The 18,982-nt window shown below is 49.8% G+C and overlaps 1 protein-coding gene across 2 annotated transcripts in view; it reads right to left on the reverse strand.

The window, feature by feature from the left end:
- Positions 1 to 1,160: 1,160 nt before the first annotated feature.
- Positions 1,161 to 18,982, reverse strand: part of LOC119957078 (transitional endoplasmic reticulum ATPase-like) — a 39,610-nt gene continuing 21,788 nt past the window's right edge. For both annotated transcript variants that reach the window (XM_038784733.1, XM_038784734.1), the window contains exons 10-18: positions 18,969 to 18,982; positions 17,333 to 17,497; positions 16,628 to 16,750; positions 14,504 to 14,716; positions 12,836 to 13,014; positions 8,480 to 8,609; positions 5,142 to 5,300; positions 4,099 to 4,250; positions 1,161 to 2,540 (exon numbers count right to left, since the gene is read on the reverse strand). The exon at positions 18,969 to 18,982 is cut by the window's right edge and continues 99 nt beyond it. In XM_038784733.1, coding sequence (XP_038640661.1) covers positions 2,441 to 2,540; positions 4,099 to 4,250; positions 5,142 to 5,300; positions 8,480 to 8,609; positions 12,836 to 13,014; positions 14,504 to 14,716; positions 16,628 to 16,750; positions 17,333 to 17,497; positions 18,969 to 18,982 — 1,235 coding nt within the window. In that variant the 3' untranslated portion in view covers positions 1,161 to 2,440. The remainder of the gene's footprint in view (positions 2,541 to 4,098; positions 4,251 to 5,141; positions 5,301 to 8,479; positions 8,610 to 12,835; positions 13,015 to 14,503; positions 14,717 to 16,627; positions 16,751 to 17,332; positions 17,498 to 18,968) is intronic.

The following is an 18,982-nucleotide window of genomic DNA, read 5'->3' on the forward strand; positions in this document are numbered from 1 at the left end:
TACTGTTTCTCTAGGGAAACGATAGGGGAGATGAGACTAACTAAATGAAATGGTTTCTGTAGAGAGTGGGAACGGGCTTAATGGACGAATCTGCCTTCTTCTATGTGGTAACCATTCTCTGATTCTGCTGGGGTATTGAGGATATTAAAAGTTTTTCACGAACCATCACGGTGACACAGTGGTTAGCACTGCTTCCGCACAGTGCCAGGGAACCGGGTTCAATTCCAGCCTTGGGTCACTGTCTGTGCGGAGTCCGCACGTTCTCCCCATGTCTACGTAGGTTTCCTCCGGGTGCTCCGGTTTCCTCCCATAGTCCAAAGACATGCAGGTTAGGTGAATTGGCCACGATCAATTTGTGGAATGTCGGGAATAGGGTGAGGGAGTGGGCCTGGGTAGGATGCTCTTTCACGGGGTTGGTGCAGACTTGATGGGCTGAATGGTCTCCTTCTGCATTGCGGGGACTCTATGAGTGGTGAAAAGATAGAAAACCCCAGCCTGGCTGTACTTGACAAACCGTCACAACTTCTACTGGATCCTGTGGGTTTTTTGCTTCTGAAACACAATTGGATAAATTTCTTTCGAAGAGTTGTGAAATTTTCATCATAGTTGGGTGAAAATTAAGCTTCAAATCTGTGCCCTGTCCCATCTTACCTAGCCGGAACCCACGTCAGAATTCACAGGAGGAGTAATGACGGGATATGTGGAGTCCATTTCCCTCAAGGACAGAGAGAGAGCCAGAAGGTGCAGGCTTGGAGGGCTGAAGGGCCTGTTCCTGTGCTGTATCGTTCTTTGAAAGAAGGGGCTTGGAGTTACTTTTTTTTTAAAAAGGAAGACTTTCAAATCAGGCCTATTTGTCTGGATTGTCAACCCATTTGGACACATTCCTGAATTCTTCATCAAACCACGTCATTCCTTCGACCAACCTCTCCTCCCCATCTCTTCTGGATGAGGAAATGTCCAAAGGGAATTGAAGATAACTTTTTTTAATATTGCCAGCATTTTCTGTCTCAACAGCAGTCTCCCGGGCTGCATAATTCCTGGAGACTCCAGGACAAACCTGGAGGGTTGGCAAAACTCCCGCAGACCAGCTAATTTCTAACCAGGCCTCGGGCCTACCTCAGGACCCCCCTGTCAAACTCCAATGGTGCCTCTACAATAAGAACTAGAAAGCAGGTCTTGACCAGGTTTATTGTGTTCAGCAATCAAGGTGCCTCCTGTGTCCCCTTTATATATCGGTGCGGTCTATTAAACAATAAGTGCAATCTATTAAACGATTAAAACCCCAATTCCAGCTGAAATACTAGGGGACATTAACTCTTACCTAAGACCCTACGCACATTTTGAGTCGTCTGCCACACTAGATGCTGGCAGGGCTGAAGGAGGTGGCAGAGGTAGGGAAGAGTCAAGGGCATGGAGGGATCTGAAGATAAGGATTTGAAATCTGAGGTGTTGGGGAAAGCAGGAGCCAGTGAGCACGGTCCCGCTCCACTATTTCAGAGCTGGGAGATTGACAAAGCATTGATTCTTCAAATCTTCCCGGGATTCTGGGTCCAATCATTCAGGCCTGGGATGAGGGGAGGCTTCTTCACTCAAAGGGTTGAGAGTCTTTGGAATTCTTTACCCCGGAGGATTGCGGATGCTCCGTTGTTGAATGCACCTTCCTCATACAGCGAAGAGGGGCACAAGAAACGGGAGCAGGAGCAGCCCACCGAGCCTGCTCCATCCTGTACCATCAGGGCAGATATTGGGCTTCAACTACTCTGCATTTCCCTCGCTTCCCTGGGAGGCAAGTAATCCGTCACATTTTCATCACCCCTCAGAAAACATCTGGTCACATAATGAGCAGATTTCAGGCTGTAGCGCAGCTGAATAGCAAAGGAGATCGCTAATTCCAGGGCTCACAGAATCAGGGTGGGATTATCGAGAAAACTCCCAACATGAATCATTGAAAACCTTTCGAGAACACCACTTTGTAAATCACAGAGGTACTTCAAAAAAAAACAGAAAGGTCCCCCCCCCCCCTGTAGGGGGTCCTGGCTTAGTTTAGTATAGTCACATTGTAAACGAACAAGCTAATTATATGGATGGCAGTCTTAATGGACAGGGTGAACACACACACACACACACACCCATATACATGCTCACACAAATCCACACAAGCATGCACCCATTATTGCCCACACAGAACCAATGGTGAGTGGAGCGCCATGCTTACGCCCTGTGTACTGTACAACGCACTGAGCTATCTAGCCATGTCCACCAATAAACCAAACACTGGGTCACGGGCCACCAGAGAATTCACAAAGCTAAGTAAATTCGGCGTCCAAACTGCCACCAGTAATGTGTTGCTTCCCCACAAAGTTCAAGGGAACAGTTCTGTCCTTGGCCACGTGCAGGGTCGCCTTCCCCAGCCGGTGACCTCGTAACCTTCGACCCATGCTCAGTTGTAAAGATCATCATCTCCCTCTTCGCGGTACAGGTTCCCTCCACTCCCTCCGTCACTGCTGCCCTGTCCGCTGTTTGCATTGTTAGATGGAAACCTGGAAGAGGAAAGGGAACAGGTATTGATGGGACTCTGGGAAGGGTTACGGATAGTGTTGAAGAAAAAGAGAGGGAGGAGAGAAAGAGAGAGAGAAGAGAGAAAGAAAGAATGAAGGGAGAAAGAGAGGAGAGAAAGAGAGAGAGAGAAAGAGAGAGAGAAAGAGAGAAAGAAAGAGAGGAGAGAGAGAGAGAAGAAGAGAGAGAGAGAGAAAGAGAGAAAGAGAGAGAGAGCAAGAAAGAGAGAAGAGAGAGAGAAAGAAAGAGAAGAGAGAGAGAAAGAAAGAGAAGAGAGAGAGAAAGAAAGAGAAGAGAGAGAAAAGAGAGAAGGAGAGAGAAGAGAGAAGAGAGAGAGAAAGAGAGAGAGAAAGAAAGAATGAGAGAGAAAGAGAGGAGAGAAAGAGAGAGGAGAAAGAGAGAGAGAAAGAAGAGAGAGAGAGAGAGAAGAGAGAGAGAGAGAAAGAGAGAGAGAGAGAGAGAGAGAGAGAGAGAAGAGAGAGTGAGAGAATGAGAGAGTGAGAGAAAGAGAGAGAGAGAAAGAGAGAGAGAAAGAAAGAAAGAAAGAGAGAAGCGAGAGAAAGAGAGAGAGAAAGGGAGAAGAGAGAGAAAGAAAGAGAGAGAGAAAGAGAGAAAGAGAGAAAGAAAGATGCCGCTGAAGTTTTTCATCCAGCATTCTCAGGACAAACAGAGGAATACCAAGTTTCAAACAATGATAACATACTGCAGATAAGAAAAGGTTGACTAGTTGGAAAGTCTTTGATTGGCTCAGGCATTGCTATGGATAAAGACTTGGCAAACTATAGGTTCCTCACCTCCCAGATCTTCAACATATTCCATTTGTTTTCAGTTGTCCCTAAATATGAATGTGTGACTTTTGATTATGATTCATGGATTATGGAGTTATCCATGACATTACAACATAACAGTCTCTCGGTGACAGCCTGTAAACAGGGCCGTTGGCTGTGAAGCATCCTGGGATGTCCCAACATTGTGAAAGGAGCCATAAAAAAGTCCACGGGCCACTGCTTGAGGAAAAAGAATGCCAGCCAGTCTTTGAGGCACAGACTCCATACGGAGGAGCTGGTGGGAGGGGCGATCGCGCTCAGCGAGAACCGCACTCCTACTGAGTCAGCAGGTCGTGGGGTGAAGACCCACTCCAGAACCTCGAGCACAAACTCCAGGCTGACGTCAGTGCTTCACAGGAGGAGTGCTGCCGACTTTCAGGCGAGGCGTTAAGCCCTTGTCGGCCCTCTCAGATAGGCATCAAAGATTCAAATCCACCATTTTGAAGAGAGGAGACTCTCTCTCTGGTGTCCCAGCCAATGTATATCCCTCAACCGAGCTCACTGACAAGAGATTAACTGGGTCATTATCGCATTGTTGTTTGTGGGAGCTTGCTGTGTACAAAATGGCCACCACATGTCTGACATTACAACAGACTTCAAGAGTATTTCATTGGCTGTACAGCGCTTTGGGACATCCCGCGTTGGCGGCGACGCTATATAAATGCAAAGCTTCCCCCCCCGCGTGAGTTGTCGCAACGTGATACTTAAGACGGACCTGAAGTTCCCGAAGCCCCGACTCTGTTGGAGAGTCTGGGCGAACATCTCGTATTTCCTGATATCGTTGTCACTGACTGACCGGCGGCCGAACCTCATGGCCTCCTCAAAGTGGTCGCGACGAATCTCGGGGACAGGGTCATAGTCGTCTTCCTGTTTAGAGCAACAACAACAAAAAATCAGAAAGGTGGGAGCAGGTATCCGGACAATATCCTGCAGCGGGGAAGGATCACGGCAGGAGTCACCATTTTTATTGGCCGAGAATTGTGCTACTCGGGGCACCTCTTAAACTGACCCTCGGGATCTCTCTCTGCCCCTTAGCCTGCAGCCCGAGCTTTGTGTATGTGACCGCCAAGGGCAGCGCGGTATGGGAGGTTGTGGGGGACAACGGGACTCCCAGCTGCCTGATGCGCTAACAATTGCACACAGAAACACGAAACGGTACAAAAGAGGCTTTATTACCGTGAGATGATATTCCCTCAAGTGGAGCTGTAAAATGGCAGCTCAGGAGACCTCATGGATAATTATACTGCTCCCTGTGGGCGGAGCTAGCCGGCAGGGGCTTACCGACAAACTATGCAGGGGCTTACCGACAAACCTGTAATAGCCGGTACTATTGTACATCCCCTAATAGAGGCACCCACATATATATACAGTGGTATTACCACACTGCCCAGGCGCTAAGCTCTGTAATTCCCTATGTGAAACCTCCCCCAGCCTCTCCATCCTCATCGGATTTGAAGAGCGCCTTAAACCAAGCTGTTGGCCCCCTGTAATAGTAATATCTCCTGCAGCTTGGGTGGAATTTTGTTGGATAACCCTCCTGTGGAAATGTCCTGTGAAGGGACATCTTGCTGAGTTAGAATATCAATGCGAGGCGTTCCGCCGAGGCTCCTTATTCACCTCAACCTGTTCCGATCCACAAACGCAATGCTATCTGGAGGAAATGTAAATATTAAATTCCACCCTGAGATTGTAATTCCACATATCGAACGGATAACGTTCATTCCCGGGTGTCCAGGGGGACGGGTGATGGTCACTCACCATGGCAACATCCGGGTTGTTCTGATGTTCCTGTTCCTGTTTGATCTCTGCTTCAATGGCCTCGCGGATGGCCAGCTTGCATGCCCGCTGGCAAATCTCAGTGAGGTCGGCGCCCGAGAAGCCGTGGGTTATTTTGGCCAGGTACGCCAAGTCCACGGTCTGAGAACGAAGAAGAAGAAGAAGAGCGGGGAGTGAAGGCGGTGCTTTGTCACCTCTCTCAGGGCAGTAGCAACCTCGCTGTCAGGGACGCGCCTCAGCCCTCCCGAACCTCATTGGCCTGGACTTTCACCTTTGACCCTTGGCCGCCCTCAGTTCTGATGACCAATACCGTCGCGCCCAGGGGTGCGAGAGCCGACCAACCCTGTCACTCTGAGTCACTAGCCACCAATCCAAGATCGTCACCAATAAATCCACTTGGGAATTGAGGAGAAACCTCCTCACTCAGAGAGTGGGGGGGGGGGGAATGGGGAACGCACTCCCTCAGGAGGTGTGGGGGTCACTAGCCAAGCCAGCACTTAGTGCCCACCCCTAAGTGCCCTTGGAATGAGTGGCCATCGAGTTTTACAGCACGGAACGAGGCCCTTTCGGCCCATCATGTCTGTGCTGACCATCGAGCACCTATCCATTCTAATCCCAGTTTCCAGCACTCGGTCTGGAGCCCTGTGTGCTGGGGCGTACCAAGTGCTCATCTAAATGCTTCTTAAATGTTGTGGGGGTTCCCGCCTCCGCCATCCTTTCAGGCAGCGAGTTCCAGATTCCCACCGCCCTCTGGGTGAAAAAGTTTGTCCTCAAACCCCCTCTAAACCTCCTGCCCCTGACCGTAAATCTATGTCCCCCGGCTATTGACCTCTCCATAAAGGGGAAATGTTCCTCCTGATCTCCCTCATAGTTTTGTCCACCTCAACGAGGTCCCCCCTCAGCCGTCTCTACCGAAACACTCCAGCCCAGGCAACATCCTGGTGAAACTCCCCTACAACCCCTCCAGAGCAATCACATCCTTACTGACATCGTTAGACTTTTAGCCATCAGACAGGGGCTGATTTAGCACAGTGGGCTAAGCAGCTGGCTTGTAATGCAGAACAAGGCCAGCAGTGCGGGTTCAATTCCCGTACGAACAGGCGCCGGAATGTGGCGACTAGGACCTTTTCACAGTAACGCTGCCTTCAAGAGGACACGAGTATGTGGAGCTGACAAAACAATACGTTTTAATAAGGTTGTCTCTGCTACAACCTGCCAGCATGCTTCAACTTAAATGTGGAGAGACAGCGCTCCCTGCTGCTCAGAGGTGGCGGTGCTGCCGTCATAATCAGAATTAACACACCCCTTACCACCCTCACTAAACATAAATGGATGACTAAATTACATTCTCCTTTTAAAAGTTGAATTGTTTTTTATCATCATTAATTTGGGGTGGCTCCTATGATCTAAGGGCAGCACGGTGGCACAGTGGATAGCACTATGGCTTCACAGCTCCAGGGTCCCAGGTTCGATTCCCGGCTTGGGTCACTGTCTGTGCGGAGTCTGCACATTCTCCCCGTGTGTGCGTGGGTTTCCTCCGGGTGCTCCGGTTTCCTCCCACAGTCCAAATATGTGCAGGTTAGGTGGATTGGCCAGGATAAATTGCCCTTAGGATAGATGGGGTTGCTGGATTATGAGGACAGGGTGGAGGTATGGGCTTAAGTAGGGTGCTCTTTCCAAGAGTCGGTGCAGACTCGATGGGCCGAATGGCCTCCTTCTGCACTGTAAATTCTATGATTCTATGATCCGGGGCTGGAGACAACTGCAAATAGTGGTCAATACTCTGTCAGTAATTTTTGCACACAATTCAGAGGGGTTTTGATGCTCATTAAGTCAACATTGTGTCACTGTTACTGAGTGACCTGCGATGGTGCTGCAGAAACAGCCATGGCTCTAGCCACAGGTCTGCGGCTCACAAGGGCAGCAATAGCAGAATGTCAAAAACATCAACGGCAGGTAATGCGGACAATAGCAACGGAGCCTCCGTCATTCAGTGACCGCCCACCACAATGAGATAGTGGCGACCCTTCAGTATATTTCAGGAGTGGGATCCTCTTGATTTCATTGCAATGAATTGTTGGGCGTGACTGTGGAAGAACGTTGGTCTGACACACGCACATACATACAAACCAACACGCACACGGGGGAGTAATGCTTAGTCTAGGGACGAGAGTCTAACACCGCGACCCCCCCCCACCCCCCGTAGAAGCTAAACTCAGGAATCTGGAATTGTAAAGCTAGTCTCAGTGACCAGTATGAAGCCACTGTCATAAATCCCTACACTGCAGAATGAGGCCATTCGGCCCATCGATTCTGCACCAACCCTCTGGAACAGCACACTACCTAGGCCCAATCCCCCACGATCCCGTAACCCCATCTAACCTTTGGACACTAAGGGCCAATTTAGCGTGGCCAATCCATCTAACCTGCGCATTTTTGGACTGTGGGAGGAAACCGGGGCACCCGGAGGAAACCCACGCAGACACGGGGAGAACGTGCAGACTCCGCACAGACAGTGACCCAAGCCGGGAATCGAACCCGGGTCCCTGACGCTGTGAGGCAGCGGTGCTAACCGCTGTGCCGCCCATGTCAATTGTTGTAAAAACCCATCTGGTTCACTCATACCTCTTTAGGGAAGGAAATCTGCCGTCCTTACCCGGCCTGGCCTACACGTGACTCCAGACCCACAGCAATGAGCTGCCCCTCTGAAATGGCCGAGCCAGACACTCCGTTCAAGGGGCAATTAGGGATGGGCAGTAAATTATTCTGTTGTTGCCCACACCCACGGTCCATAAAAGAATAAATTAAAAATACGCACACACCCATGCTGTTTGTGTCTAGAACATAGAACATAGAACAGTACAGCACAGAACAGGCCCTTCGGCCCTCAATGTTGTGCCGAGCAATGATCACCCTACTCAAACCCATGTATCCACCCTATACCCGTAACCCAACAAGCCCCCCCTTAACCTTACTTTTATTAGGACACTACGGGCAATTTATCGTGGCCAATCCACCTAACCCGCACATCTTTGGACTGTGGAAGGAAACCGGAGCACCCGGAGGAAACCCACGCACACAGGGGGAGGACGTGCAGACTCCACACAGACAGTGACCCACCCGGGAATCGAACCTGGGACCCTGGAGCTGTGAAGCATTTATGCTAACCACCATGCTACCCTGCTGCCCCTAATTGCTATAACCCCTCTATGACCTTTTCTATGGATCCAACATATATAAACCCATCGGTTCCAATGGCTTTCTTCAGTAACCTATTCCACCTGTCCAGAGCTCCGTGCCAGAATCGATCATCTCCACACCTTAGCTATTGGCGACTTCCTCAAGTTGGCCTTCAAAATGGACGACCTTGATTTCTCATCGGGCAGCGGGATATAAATCAGCTGATCCAAGCGTCCAGGTCGCAGGATCGCTGGATCAATGATGTCCGGTCTGGAAATAAAACTCAATTCAGTCCAGCAATAAAACAAAAGCACCCGAGTTTCCATGTTGGACGGTCGGCCATCTGGATTTGTATTGACCGAACATTCCGGCTTCCAGCTGCTCTGGCCAATAGCTGGCGCCGGGTGACGTTACGTCCGGTATTTTCATTTTGGGATTTTGGGACACTGGAAGCCACCTCGCGTCTCACGCGGGCCGTTCTGTCGCCGTGAGGCACTGGCGGAGAGGGAGGGGGGGGGGGGGGGGGCGCGGGGGGGGGGGTTCTCATTCTTTTCCCCGTTGGCTTGCAACTCCTGGACACGCCAGGATGCTTTTACGGCCAAAGTACTTTCCAAGTGAAAGCAGCAACGCATTCACAACCAAACCATCAAAATTAGTGACGTTGGTGGAGGGAACGATCCTAACCCTGCGAGGGAGACGAAATGTTGCGCTAGAAGCATTATCAGGGCCTTCTGATAAAGGGACGGGAGTTCAGAGAATGTTTTTCAGATAGTTTCCGATGACCTACAATGAACTCGTCATTGTCGCCCTCCAGAAGAGCAACACTCACTTTTATTTACTCTCTTCTTATCTAAATACATTCTGGGACTATCCAGGGAGCAGGTTACATTAGACCTGGTGTTATGCAATGTGACAGGGCTAATTAATGACCTCAGAGTAAAGGCAGCCCTCAGTAGCAGCGACCACAATATGATTGAATTTTAGATCCAGTTTGAAAGGGAGAAGGGTGGGTCTACGACTAGCATTTTAAATTTAATTAAGGGCAACTATGTGGTGCGCCGAATGTGGGAAATCTTCATCGATATTGTATTGCGTGTCTGCTGCTTTTAGTTTCATATTTTTTAGCGTTGAGCTGTGGGTTCTGAGGGAAGGAGGTACGTTTCTCAGACTGACTTCTGAAAGCTTCTTTCCCAAGGGCATTGTGAATAAATCCGTGAGCCACTGAGTGTTAACTTCATTAATAAGTGGAATTACGTGTGTGGATTTTGCTTAATTAGGAAAGTAAACTCAAAGGCCTTTCTTTATTTTTATGTAAGAACCGTTTAACTGTTAATTGAAAAGCTGTTTTTGCCTTGGATGTTAATGGGGTTTAATTGTGTGTTAATAATAATGTTTGTTTTAATATAAACGATCCGTAGTGGTAGTGGAATCAGTCCTGAGGGTGAATTATCCGTTCCTCACAGTTTACAAATTGGACAATAGTTGGGGTCTCGCCCGGTTTTCTAATATAAGTTGGAGTCTGATACCGTAACAGTGGGCATGAAAACCGAGTTTGCTGAAGTGAATTGGGATACTAGGCTAGTGGAAAATTCAATAGAGAGCTGCGGCAGACTTTAAAAAAAAAAAAAATTTAGAGTACCCAATTCAATTTTTTTCCAATTAAGAGGCAATTTAGTGTGGCCAATCCACCGAGCTTGCACATCTTTGGGTTGTGGGGGTGCAACCTACGCAAACATGGGGAGAATGTGTAAACTCCACACAGACAGTGACCCAGAGCTGGGATCGAACCTGGGACCTCGACGCTGTGAGACTGCAGTGCTAACCCACTGCGCCACCGTGCTGCCTAAGTGGCAGACTTTTAAGGGGATATTTCAGAATGCTCAGAGTAAGTGTAGCCTCACTGTGAAGAAAGATTCTAAGGGGCAAACCCACCTTCCTATCATAATCTTATTTAGTGTCACAAGTGGGCTTACATTAACACTGCAATGAAGTTACTGCGAAAAGCCCCTAGTCGCCACACTCCGGCGCCTGTTCGCGTACGCAGAGGGAGAATTCAGAATGTCCAATTCACCCAACAGCACGTCTTTCAGGACTTGTGGGAGGAAACCGGAGAAAACCCACGTAGACACGGGGAGAACAATGCAGGACTCCGCATTGGCATTGACCCAAGCCGGGAATCGAACCTGGGGCCCTGGCGCCGTGAAGCAACAGTGTTAAGAGAAATATCAAACTTAAAGAAAAAGCATATAACTGCGCAGAGAGAGGAGGCAGGACAGGCGATTGGTTAGACTATAAAGAATGACAGAGAATGACTATAAGGTTAATCAGGAGAAAGAAATTAGAGCATGAGAGGAAGCTAGCTAGAAATGTAAACAGGAATAGCGAGAGTTTCTACAGGTATTTAAAAAGGGAGAGAGTAAGTGAAGTGAGTGTGTCCTCGAGATTGTGACAATGAGGGGTTAATAGTAGATAATAAGGGAATGGCAGCTGAATTGAATAAATATATTTCTGTCTTCATTGTAGAGGATGCAAAAAACGTTCCAGTAATAATAATAATCAGGAGGTAGAAGGGAGAGAGGAATGAGGTGAAATTAAAACCACTAGGGAAGCCATATTGAGAAAACTGATGGAGCAGCAAGCTGACAGTCTCAGAGTCCTGATGGTCTTCACTCTATGGTCTTAAAAAGAGGTGGCGAATGAGATGGATGTGTTGAAAGTAGCAAAAGTGACCCTTCTATTCAAGAAGGCAGTGGGCAGCACGGTAGCATGGTGGTTAGCATAAATGCTTCACAGCTCCAGGGTCCCAGGTTCAATTCCCGGCTGGGTCACTGTCTGTGCGGAGTCTGCACGTCCTCCCCGTGTGTGCGTGGGTTTCCTCCGGGTGCTCCGGTTTCCTCCCACAGTCCAAAGATGTGCGGGTTAGGTGGATTGGCCATGCTAAATTGCCCGTAGTGTCCTAAAAAAAAAAGTAAGGTTAAGGGGGGGTTGTTGGGTTACAGGTATAGGGTGGATACGTGGGTTTGAGTAGGGTGATCATTGCTCGGCACAACATCGAGGGCCGAAGGGCCTGTTCTGTGCTGTACTGTTCTATGTTCTAAGGGAGGCAGAAAACTGGGAATTATGGGCCAGTTTGCCATTGTGGGAACAGTGTTAGAATCAATCATTAAGGAAATTGTAGCTGTGTACTTAGAGAAACTCACGGCAATCGGGAAGAGTCAGCATGGTTTTGTGAAAGGGAAACCATGTTTAACCAATTTATCGGAGGTTTTTGAGGGAGCAACACGTGCTGTGGGTAGAGGGGAGAAGGCATTTGACAAGCTGCCACATCAATGGTTATTGTGGAAAATAAAAGCTCATGGCATTTCTGGCAACATATTAACGAGGATAGAAGATGATCTACCTGGCAGAAAACAGAGTACGTCTAAATGGGCCCTTTTCTGATTGCAGAATGTGCTGAGGAGAGTGCTGGGGCCTCAACGTTTTACAATTCATATCAATGACTTAGATGAGGGGAGTGAAAGCGTGGTGGCTAAATTTCAGATGACAGAAAGATAGATGGGAAAGTATGTTGTGAAGAAGACATCAGGAGATTGCCGATAGATATAGATAGGTTGAGCGAGTGGGCAAAGATCTTGCAGGTGGAGCACAATCTGAAAAACAGGAAGCTGTTCATTTTGGCAGGAATAAAAAGAAAAGAGCAAGACTTAAATGGAGAACGTCTGCAGAATTCCGAGGTGCGGAGGGATCTGGGTGTTGTAGTGCATGAGTCAAAGATGTTAATTCGCAGGTACAGCAAGTAATCAAGTGGGCTAATGGAATGCTATCCATTATTAGGAGAGGAGTTGAACATAAAAGTAAGGATGTGACGCTTCAGTTATACAGGGCATTGATGTGATTGCGTCTCAAATACTGTGAGCAGTGCTGGCCTCTTTATTTATGTAAACGTGTTGGGAGTCGGGCAGTTCAGAGGAGGTTTCCTAGATTAATACCTGGAATGGGCAGGTTTTTTTTAATGAGTAAAGGTTGGACGGACTGGTACTGTTTACACTGGAGTTTAGAAGAGTGAGGGGGTGACTAGATAGAAGTATAGAAGATTCAGAATGGACTCGGCCAGGTGCACGCGGAAAGAATGTTTCCTCTTGTGGGTGAGTTCAAAACTTTTAAAATTAGGGGTCGCCGTCTTAGGACAGGGATGAGAAGAACTTTTTTCTCTCAGAGGATTGTCTGACTTTGGAACTCTCGGCCTCAGAAGGTGGTGGAGGTCGGGGGGTCACTGAATATTTTTAAGGCGGAGGTAGGGAGATTCTTGTTGGACAAAAGAATCAAAGGTGATCGGGGGCAGACGGGAATGTGGAGTTCGAAACACAATCAGAGCAGCCATGATGTTAGCGAATGGTGGAGCAGGCTCGAGGGGCCGAATGGCCTACTTCGGCTCCTATTTCGCTTGTCTCCCCCGAGTTGTCCCAGTCGGGCTCCGCAGACCCGCATCGATCTACCTGTTTGTGGCTCCAACGATAAACACGTTCTTCTTGTCCGACATGCCGTCCATTTCGGTGAGGATCTGGTTGATGACTCTGTCCGATGCCCCTCCGCCATCTCCAGCATTCCCTCCGCGAGACTTCGCGATGGAGTCCAGCTCATCGAAAAATAAGATACACGGGGCGGCCTGCCGCGCCTTAAAAATAGCAACAGCCAATCAGAACGTGAGCCGTTACCTCCCCCAAAAAGGCTAGATTAGGAACAGCACAACACGGAGTTTGCATTCACCAACATTCATCCGAACTCGGGAAGATGTGTGGGATGGCGATGTGCATGATCCAGAAGGGCCCTCATTCCTGCTCAACTCCGTGAGCCACCGAGAGTAACCTAGGAAACTACTCAGCTCTATCCATGGCAACCGTGGATAGACAATAAATGACACATTGCCAGTGACACATTCCCGAAAATGAATAAAAATTTTACAAGTACATATTCTATTTAGAATTACTGCTTAAATACAATTAAACAAAGGTGTTTCAGTCCCACAGACCTCGGGAATGGAGTTCTCCGAGAGACACCTGATCTTAAAGACATTCACTCCCTCTGCTGGTACAAGTTCACGTTTCAACAGGGCCATTAACCTATTGGTGTTTCCACACCTCCGCACTCTTGGCGAAGTGTTTGACACAGCGGGTTCACTCTCGTGACAGGCTGGCATTATTGCGCTTTTCAAATTTTCCAAACTCCCACCTCGAGGAATTAGTACAATCCCTCCTCGCCTTTCCGCATGTGTCCACTTCCCCGTTTTGAAAGTCTTTATTCAATCGGCTTCCTCTTGCCTTCCCAGGCAGCTCTTTCCAGATCACAATAACTCGCTGCATGAAAAAAGATACATTCTCCTCGGCTCCCCTCTGGCCCTTTGGCCCACTAACTGAACGCTGTGTCCTCTGATTACTGGCCCCCCAGCCAACGGAAACGGTTCCTCCTCTATTCTGTACCTTCTTGAAGAAGAACAATCCCGCCTTCTCCAGTCTACGTGCCCACAGAGTGTGTACTCGAACTTTTCACACAGCTACTTTGTATGTAACATATCAAAACTACAGTAAGATTACACAGCCCATCCAGTCCATCTAAATCTATCATCCTCACCCTCTATTTTTTTCTTCCTCACATTCTTGTCCAGCTTCTCCTTAAAATCCAGCTACTCTCTTCACATCAACCACTCCCTGTGGGAGCAAGTTCCAGATTTGCAACGCTCGCTGGATGAAGAAATTCCCATTGGTTCTCTCAGCGACTATCTCATATCGATGGCCTCAAGTTCCTGTCCTTCCCCTACGAGGGGAAACATTTCTCTCAGTCTCCACTCAACCAAAACCCTTCTTCATTTTAAATCCCTCGAGGGAGTTCAGGCCTGCTGTCAAGAGCAAAGTGACCCAGGCTGCCAATCGTTTCCTGATGTGTAAACCCACATATCTGTGGGATCATCTCGTAAAATCTCTGCACCCCCCCCAGTGACTCTCTGTCCTGTTTATAATAGTGACCAGAGGGTGCACACAATGCTCAAAGTGTGGTCTAACTAACGTTTGATACAAGTTATGTGCAACTTTCTTATTTCTCAATTTCCGGCCGTCTAGAAAATAAAGGCTCGCCTGCCTGGGTTGGCGGATTGTTCCATATCTTCATACCTTGTCAAACACATCGCGGACGTTGGCCTCTGACTCTCCGAACCACATGGTGAGCAGCTCCGGCCCTTTGATGGAGACAAAGTTTGCCTGACACTCGCAGGCGATCGCCTTGGCCAGTAGGGTCTTACCACAACCTGGGGGGCCGTAGAAAAGAACACCACGAGAGGGAGTCATCCCGAACTTCAGAAACTTGTCTGGATACTCCACTGGGTACTGAGGAAAGACAAAAGGGCAGGAAATCAATCCTCTTCCCACTCACCCTGGCTGCTCCCGCGTCTTCCGCAAACTGAGATAATCCAGTAGCCCACCATTCCTGCGTCAGTCACCCCTTGTGCTCAATGCCTCACGTTCAAAAATCGAGGGGTCGCCAAGCCACAACCAAATTCTCACCCTCATTTCCAAATCCCTCCTTGGCCTTGTCCCCTTCCATACCTCTGTAACCTCCCCCAGCCCCACAACCCTTTGCGGCCCCTGAACTCCTCCAATTCTGGCCTCTTGCGCATCCCCTACTTCCACCACTCCGCCACTGATGGCAGCACCTTCAGCTGCCCGGGGTCCCCTAGGCTCTGGGATTTCCTCCCTAAACCTCTCCACATCTCTCTCCTCCTTAAGATGCTCCTCAATCCCACCTCTGTGACCAAGGTGGGGCGGCAGGGTGGCATTGTGGTCGGCATGGCTGCCTCACAGCACCAGGGTCCCAGGTTCGATTCCCGGCTTGGGTCACTGTCTGTGCGGAGTCTGCACGTTCTCCCCCGTGTCTGTGTGGGTTTCCTCCGGGTGCTCCGGTTTCCAGTCCAAAGACGTGCAGGTTAGGTGGATTGGCCGCGCTAAATTGTCCAAAAAGGTTAGATGGTGTTACTGGGTAACGGGGATAGGGTGGGGGCGTGGGCTTGGGTAGAGTGCTCTTTCCAAGGGCCGGTGCAGACTCGATGGGCCAAATGGCCTCCTTCTGCACTGTAAATTCTATGATTCTATGATAAATTGCCCCTTCGTGTCTGTGAATGATAAGCGGGAGAGTGGCCTAAATAGGGTGCTGTTTAGGAGGGTCAGCACTGACTTGAAAGGCTGAATGGCCACCTTCTGCGCTTTAGGGATTCTACGGATTCTAATATTTGCATCACTTGCGCTGCTACAGCAAGAAGTATCCAAACTGTGGCCGTGGGACCCTCCGGCTTTACAGCTCCATTATTACACAACGGAGTTTCTGTGATTATTATAAACGTATGAACCTGCGGCATCCCAACACCACATCATTGAGTTCCGATAGCTTGCTGATCTCTCCCCACAACCCTTGATGCCCAGAACCGGGGCCTCACGGTAGCATGGTGGTTAGCATCAATGCTTCACAGCTCCAGGGTCCCAGGTTCGATTCCCGGCTGGGTTACTGTCTGTGCGGAGTCTGCACGTCCTCCCCGTGTGTGCGTGGGTTTCCTCCGGGTGCTCCGGTTTCCTCCCACAGTCCAAAGATGTGCGGGTTAGGTGGATTGGCCATGCTAAATTGCCCGTAGTGTAAGGTTAATGGGGGGATTGTTGGGTTACGGGTATACGGGTTACATAGGTTTAAGTAGGGTGATCATTGCTCGGCACAACATCGAGGGCTGAAGGGCCTGTTCTGTGCTGTACTGTTCTATGTTCTATGTTCTAACCACTGCCCCCGAATCCACCCCCCCCCCCACCCCCCCCCCCCCCCCCACCACCACCACCACTACCACCACCACAGGAAATCGAAAACTTTCCACTCGGTGGTTCAGTTCATAGAACGGCTAAGCGCAGAAGGAGGCTATTCGGTCCATCGGGTCTCTGCCAGCCCTTTGGAAGAGCTATGCAGTTAGCCCCACCCCTCCCTCCACCTTCCCCCTAGCCACATCTTAACCCACAGCCCAGCCAGCATCTCCCCACCAAACACTCATCCCGTGCCCCCCCCCCCCTCACAGGCAGCACCCCCCCCAGACCACACCAACTCTTAGCCTGAAAAACAAAACTCCCCTCTGGCTCTTTTAGTCACTTGTTATAAATCTTTCCGGCCTGGTGTACCAGATCAAGGCTTTTCCTTTGCGGATACGGCCATGACCTCTGACATGCCGGAGCGTGTTTTTTGTTTGGACTGTTTTGTTTGGCACTGACCTGCACCAGCTCCTGGAGTTCCCGTTTCACCTCGTCCAGGCCTCCAACGTCTTCCCAGGTCACCGTCGGCACCTCCACCACAGTTTCCCGCAGGGCGGACGGGTTGCTCTGGCCCAAGGCCCACTGGAACACAGGAAGAGGCGGGTCACCGAGGGCCGAACGACATGGCAACGGGGCAGCGGGGTGAGGGCAGTTCTTGTAATCTACCTCTTTAACCAAAGCTTCTGGCCGTTCACCTGTCCCCCCCCAATGTGGCAGGGCCCTGGAGTCACGCATGGGCCAAACCGGAGTAAGGGTTTCCTCCCCATGATGGACATCTGGTGGGTTTTTCAAACAACCGACTCACTGTCACCATCGCTGAGATTGATTTTTCAATTCCAGTGTTTTTCATTGGATTTAACCCCCACCAGTTGTCCTTGTGGGGGCCGTGAACTCGCGACCCCCGACCTCCATTGTCTAACCGAGTCCATTACCAATCCGATGACATTACCACCACCTCCACCGCCCCTCCGCTTGATGTCAAACCTTTACAAGCAGCGCTCCTGCGAAGAGCCTTCTGATGTTTCCGACTGTGGTATAGATGCTATACAAATGCAAGTTGTTGTTGTATTGTAACCGCGGCATGAGCGTGTAGCCCCCCCCCCCCCCCCCCCCCCCCGGGGCCCCTGGCTGGGTCGCGCCACGCCGGCCCGGGGCCGGCCTCACCTGGAAGTCGTCCATCGTCACCGACATCGAGTTGAGGACGTCCGCGTCGATGGTCTCGTCCTCCAGGTCGATGATGCTCATCTTCTTGCGGATGGCCTGCAGCGCGGCCTCGGAGCAGAGCGCCGCCAGGTCTGCGCCCACGTGGCCGTGGGTGTCGTGGGCAATCTGCAAGCAGGAAGGTGGATTCAGGCAGAGAGAGAGAGAGAGAGAGAGAGAGAAAGGTTCGCCAGACTGGGTCCCTGGAAGGAGGGTGTCTCGATCGTCGGCTGAGCAGAATGGGCTGGGAATCTCACGGGTTTAGAAGAATGGGAGGCAGTCGTACTGCAAAGGGTTGACAGGGTAATCATTGAGAGGCTGTTTCCCTGATTGGTGGGCCTGGAATTAGGAGGGGGGGGTGTTCACACCCTCAGCCACTTTGTGGTATTATCATAACTATCAGCATGACATAGAGCATAGAACATACAGTGCAGAAGGAGGCCATTCGGCCCATCAAGTCTGCACCGACCCACTTAAGCCCACCCTATCCCCGTAACCCAATAACCCTCCTAACCTTTTTGGTCACTAAGTCCAGTTTAGCACGGCCAATCCACCCAACCCGCACATCTTTGGACTGTGGGAGGAAACCGGAGCACCCGGAGGAAACCCACGCACACACGGGGAGGACGTGCTGACTCCACACAGACAGTGACCCAAGCCGGCAATCGAACCTGGGACCCTGGCGCTGTGAAGCCACAGTGCTATCCACTTTTGCTACCGAGCTGCCCAAGGGTTAATGCAGTGCAGAGAGTAGTCACTAGAGGGTGCTGCAGGTACAACTATACAAAGCAGTGATGCTAAACCTTAGGGGAGGAGTGTAAGCAGGAGATAGCTAGAGACGGTCATCAGAGCAGTTAGTGGGACAAGGTTAGATTATAGTTTATACCAGTGAGTGAGATTAGCAGTAGGCGAGTGTAGTTAGATGTTATTGATCAATTCTATTTTCTAAAAGGACTGCGTGTCGAAACCCAGTTTAGCAGTGTAAATAAAATCATAGCTTTGTTTAAGTAAAAGCTACACTGTGGTCTTTGTGGAACACTCCACCAACCATCCTAAATAGGTAACACAAAGAACACCACCCACCAGGCGGACATGAGAAGAATGACCTTCGCTCAAGAGAGTTGAGTGCATTTGAAATTCTTACTCCAGAGCCTTGCGGCTGCTGTGTCAAGGAGTTTATTAAAGATTGAGATGGATTCTTGGACACAATATTTAGGGGTCTGGAGATACAATGGGGAAAGTGAATCAAAGCAGGATACTATTTGCAGGGGCTGTGGAGGAAGAGTTGGCGCAGTAGGACTAGTTGGACAGGTCTATCAAAGAGCGAGCGACAGGCACAATGGGCTGAATGGACTGTGACGTACGATTCTAAGACAGAGGTGAATTGGTTCCAGAGAGTCAGTGACAAAGAGAAACGAAGGAACTGCTTAATTGGGAAAAAAAAACGGATGTGGTACAAGAATCGCGACCCCATGCTTCTCAAGTGAGTCTTCAATAAAAGTTAAGATCACTCTTTCCTCTGGCCATTGTTTCTCTCTCTCTCTAACCTCCTTCCAGCCACCACCGTGGCCCAGCCCCCCCAATAAAGAGCATCGCTTACCCGCTCGAGATCCA

The sequence above is a fragment of the Scyliorhinus canicula genome, chromosome 25 (genome assembly GCF_902713615.1).
Source record: "Scyliorhinus canicula chromosome 25, sScyCan1.1, whole genome shotgun sequence".
In the NCBI taxonomy this organism is placed as follows: domain Eukaryota; kingdom Metazoa; phylum Chordata; class Chondrichthyes; order Carcharhiniformes; family Scyliorhinidae; genus Scyliorhinus; species Scyliorhinus canicula.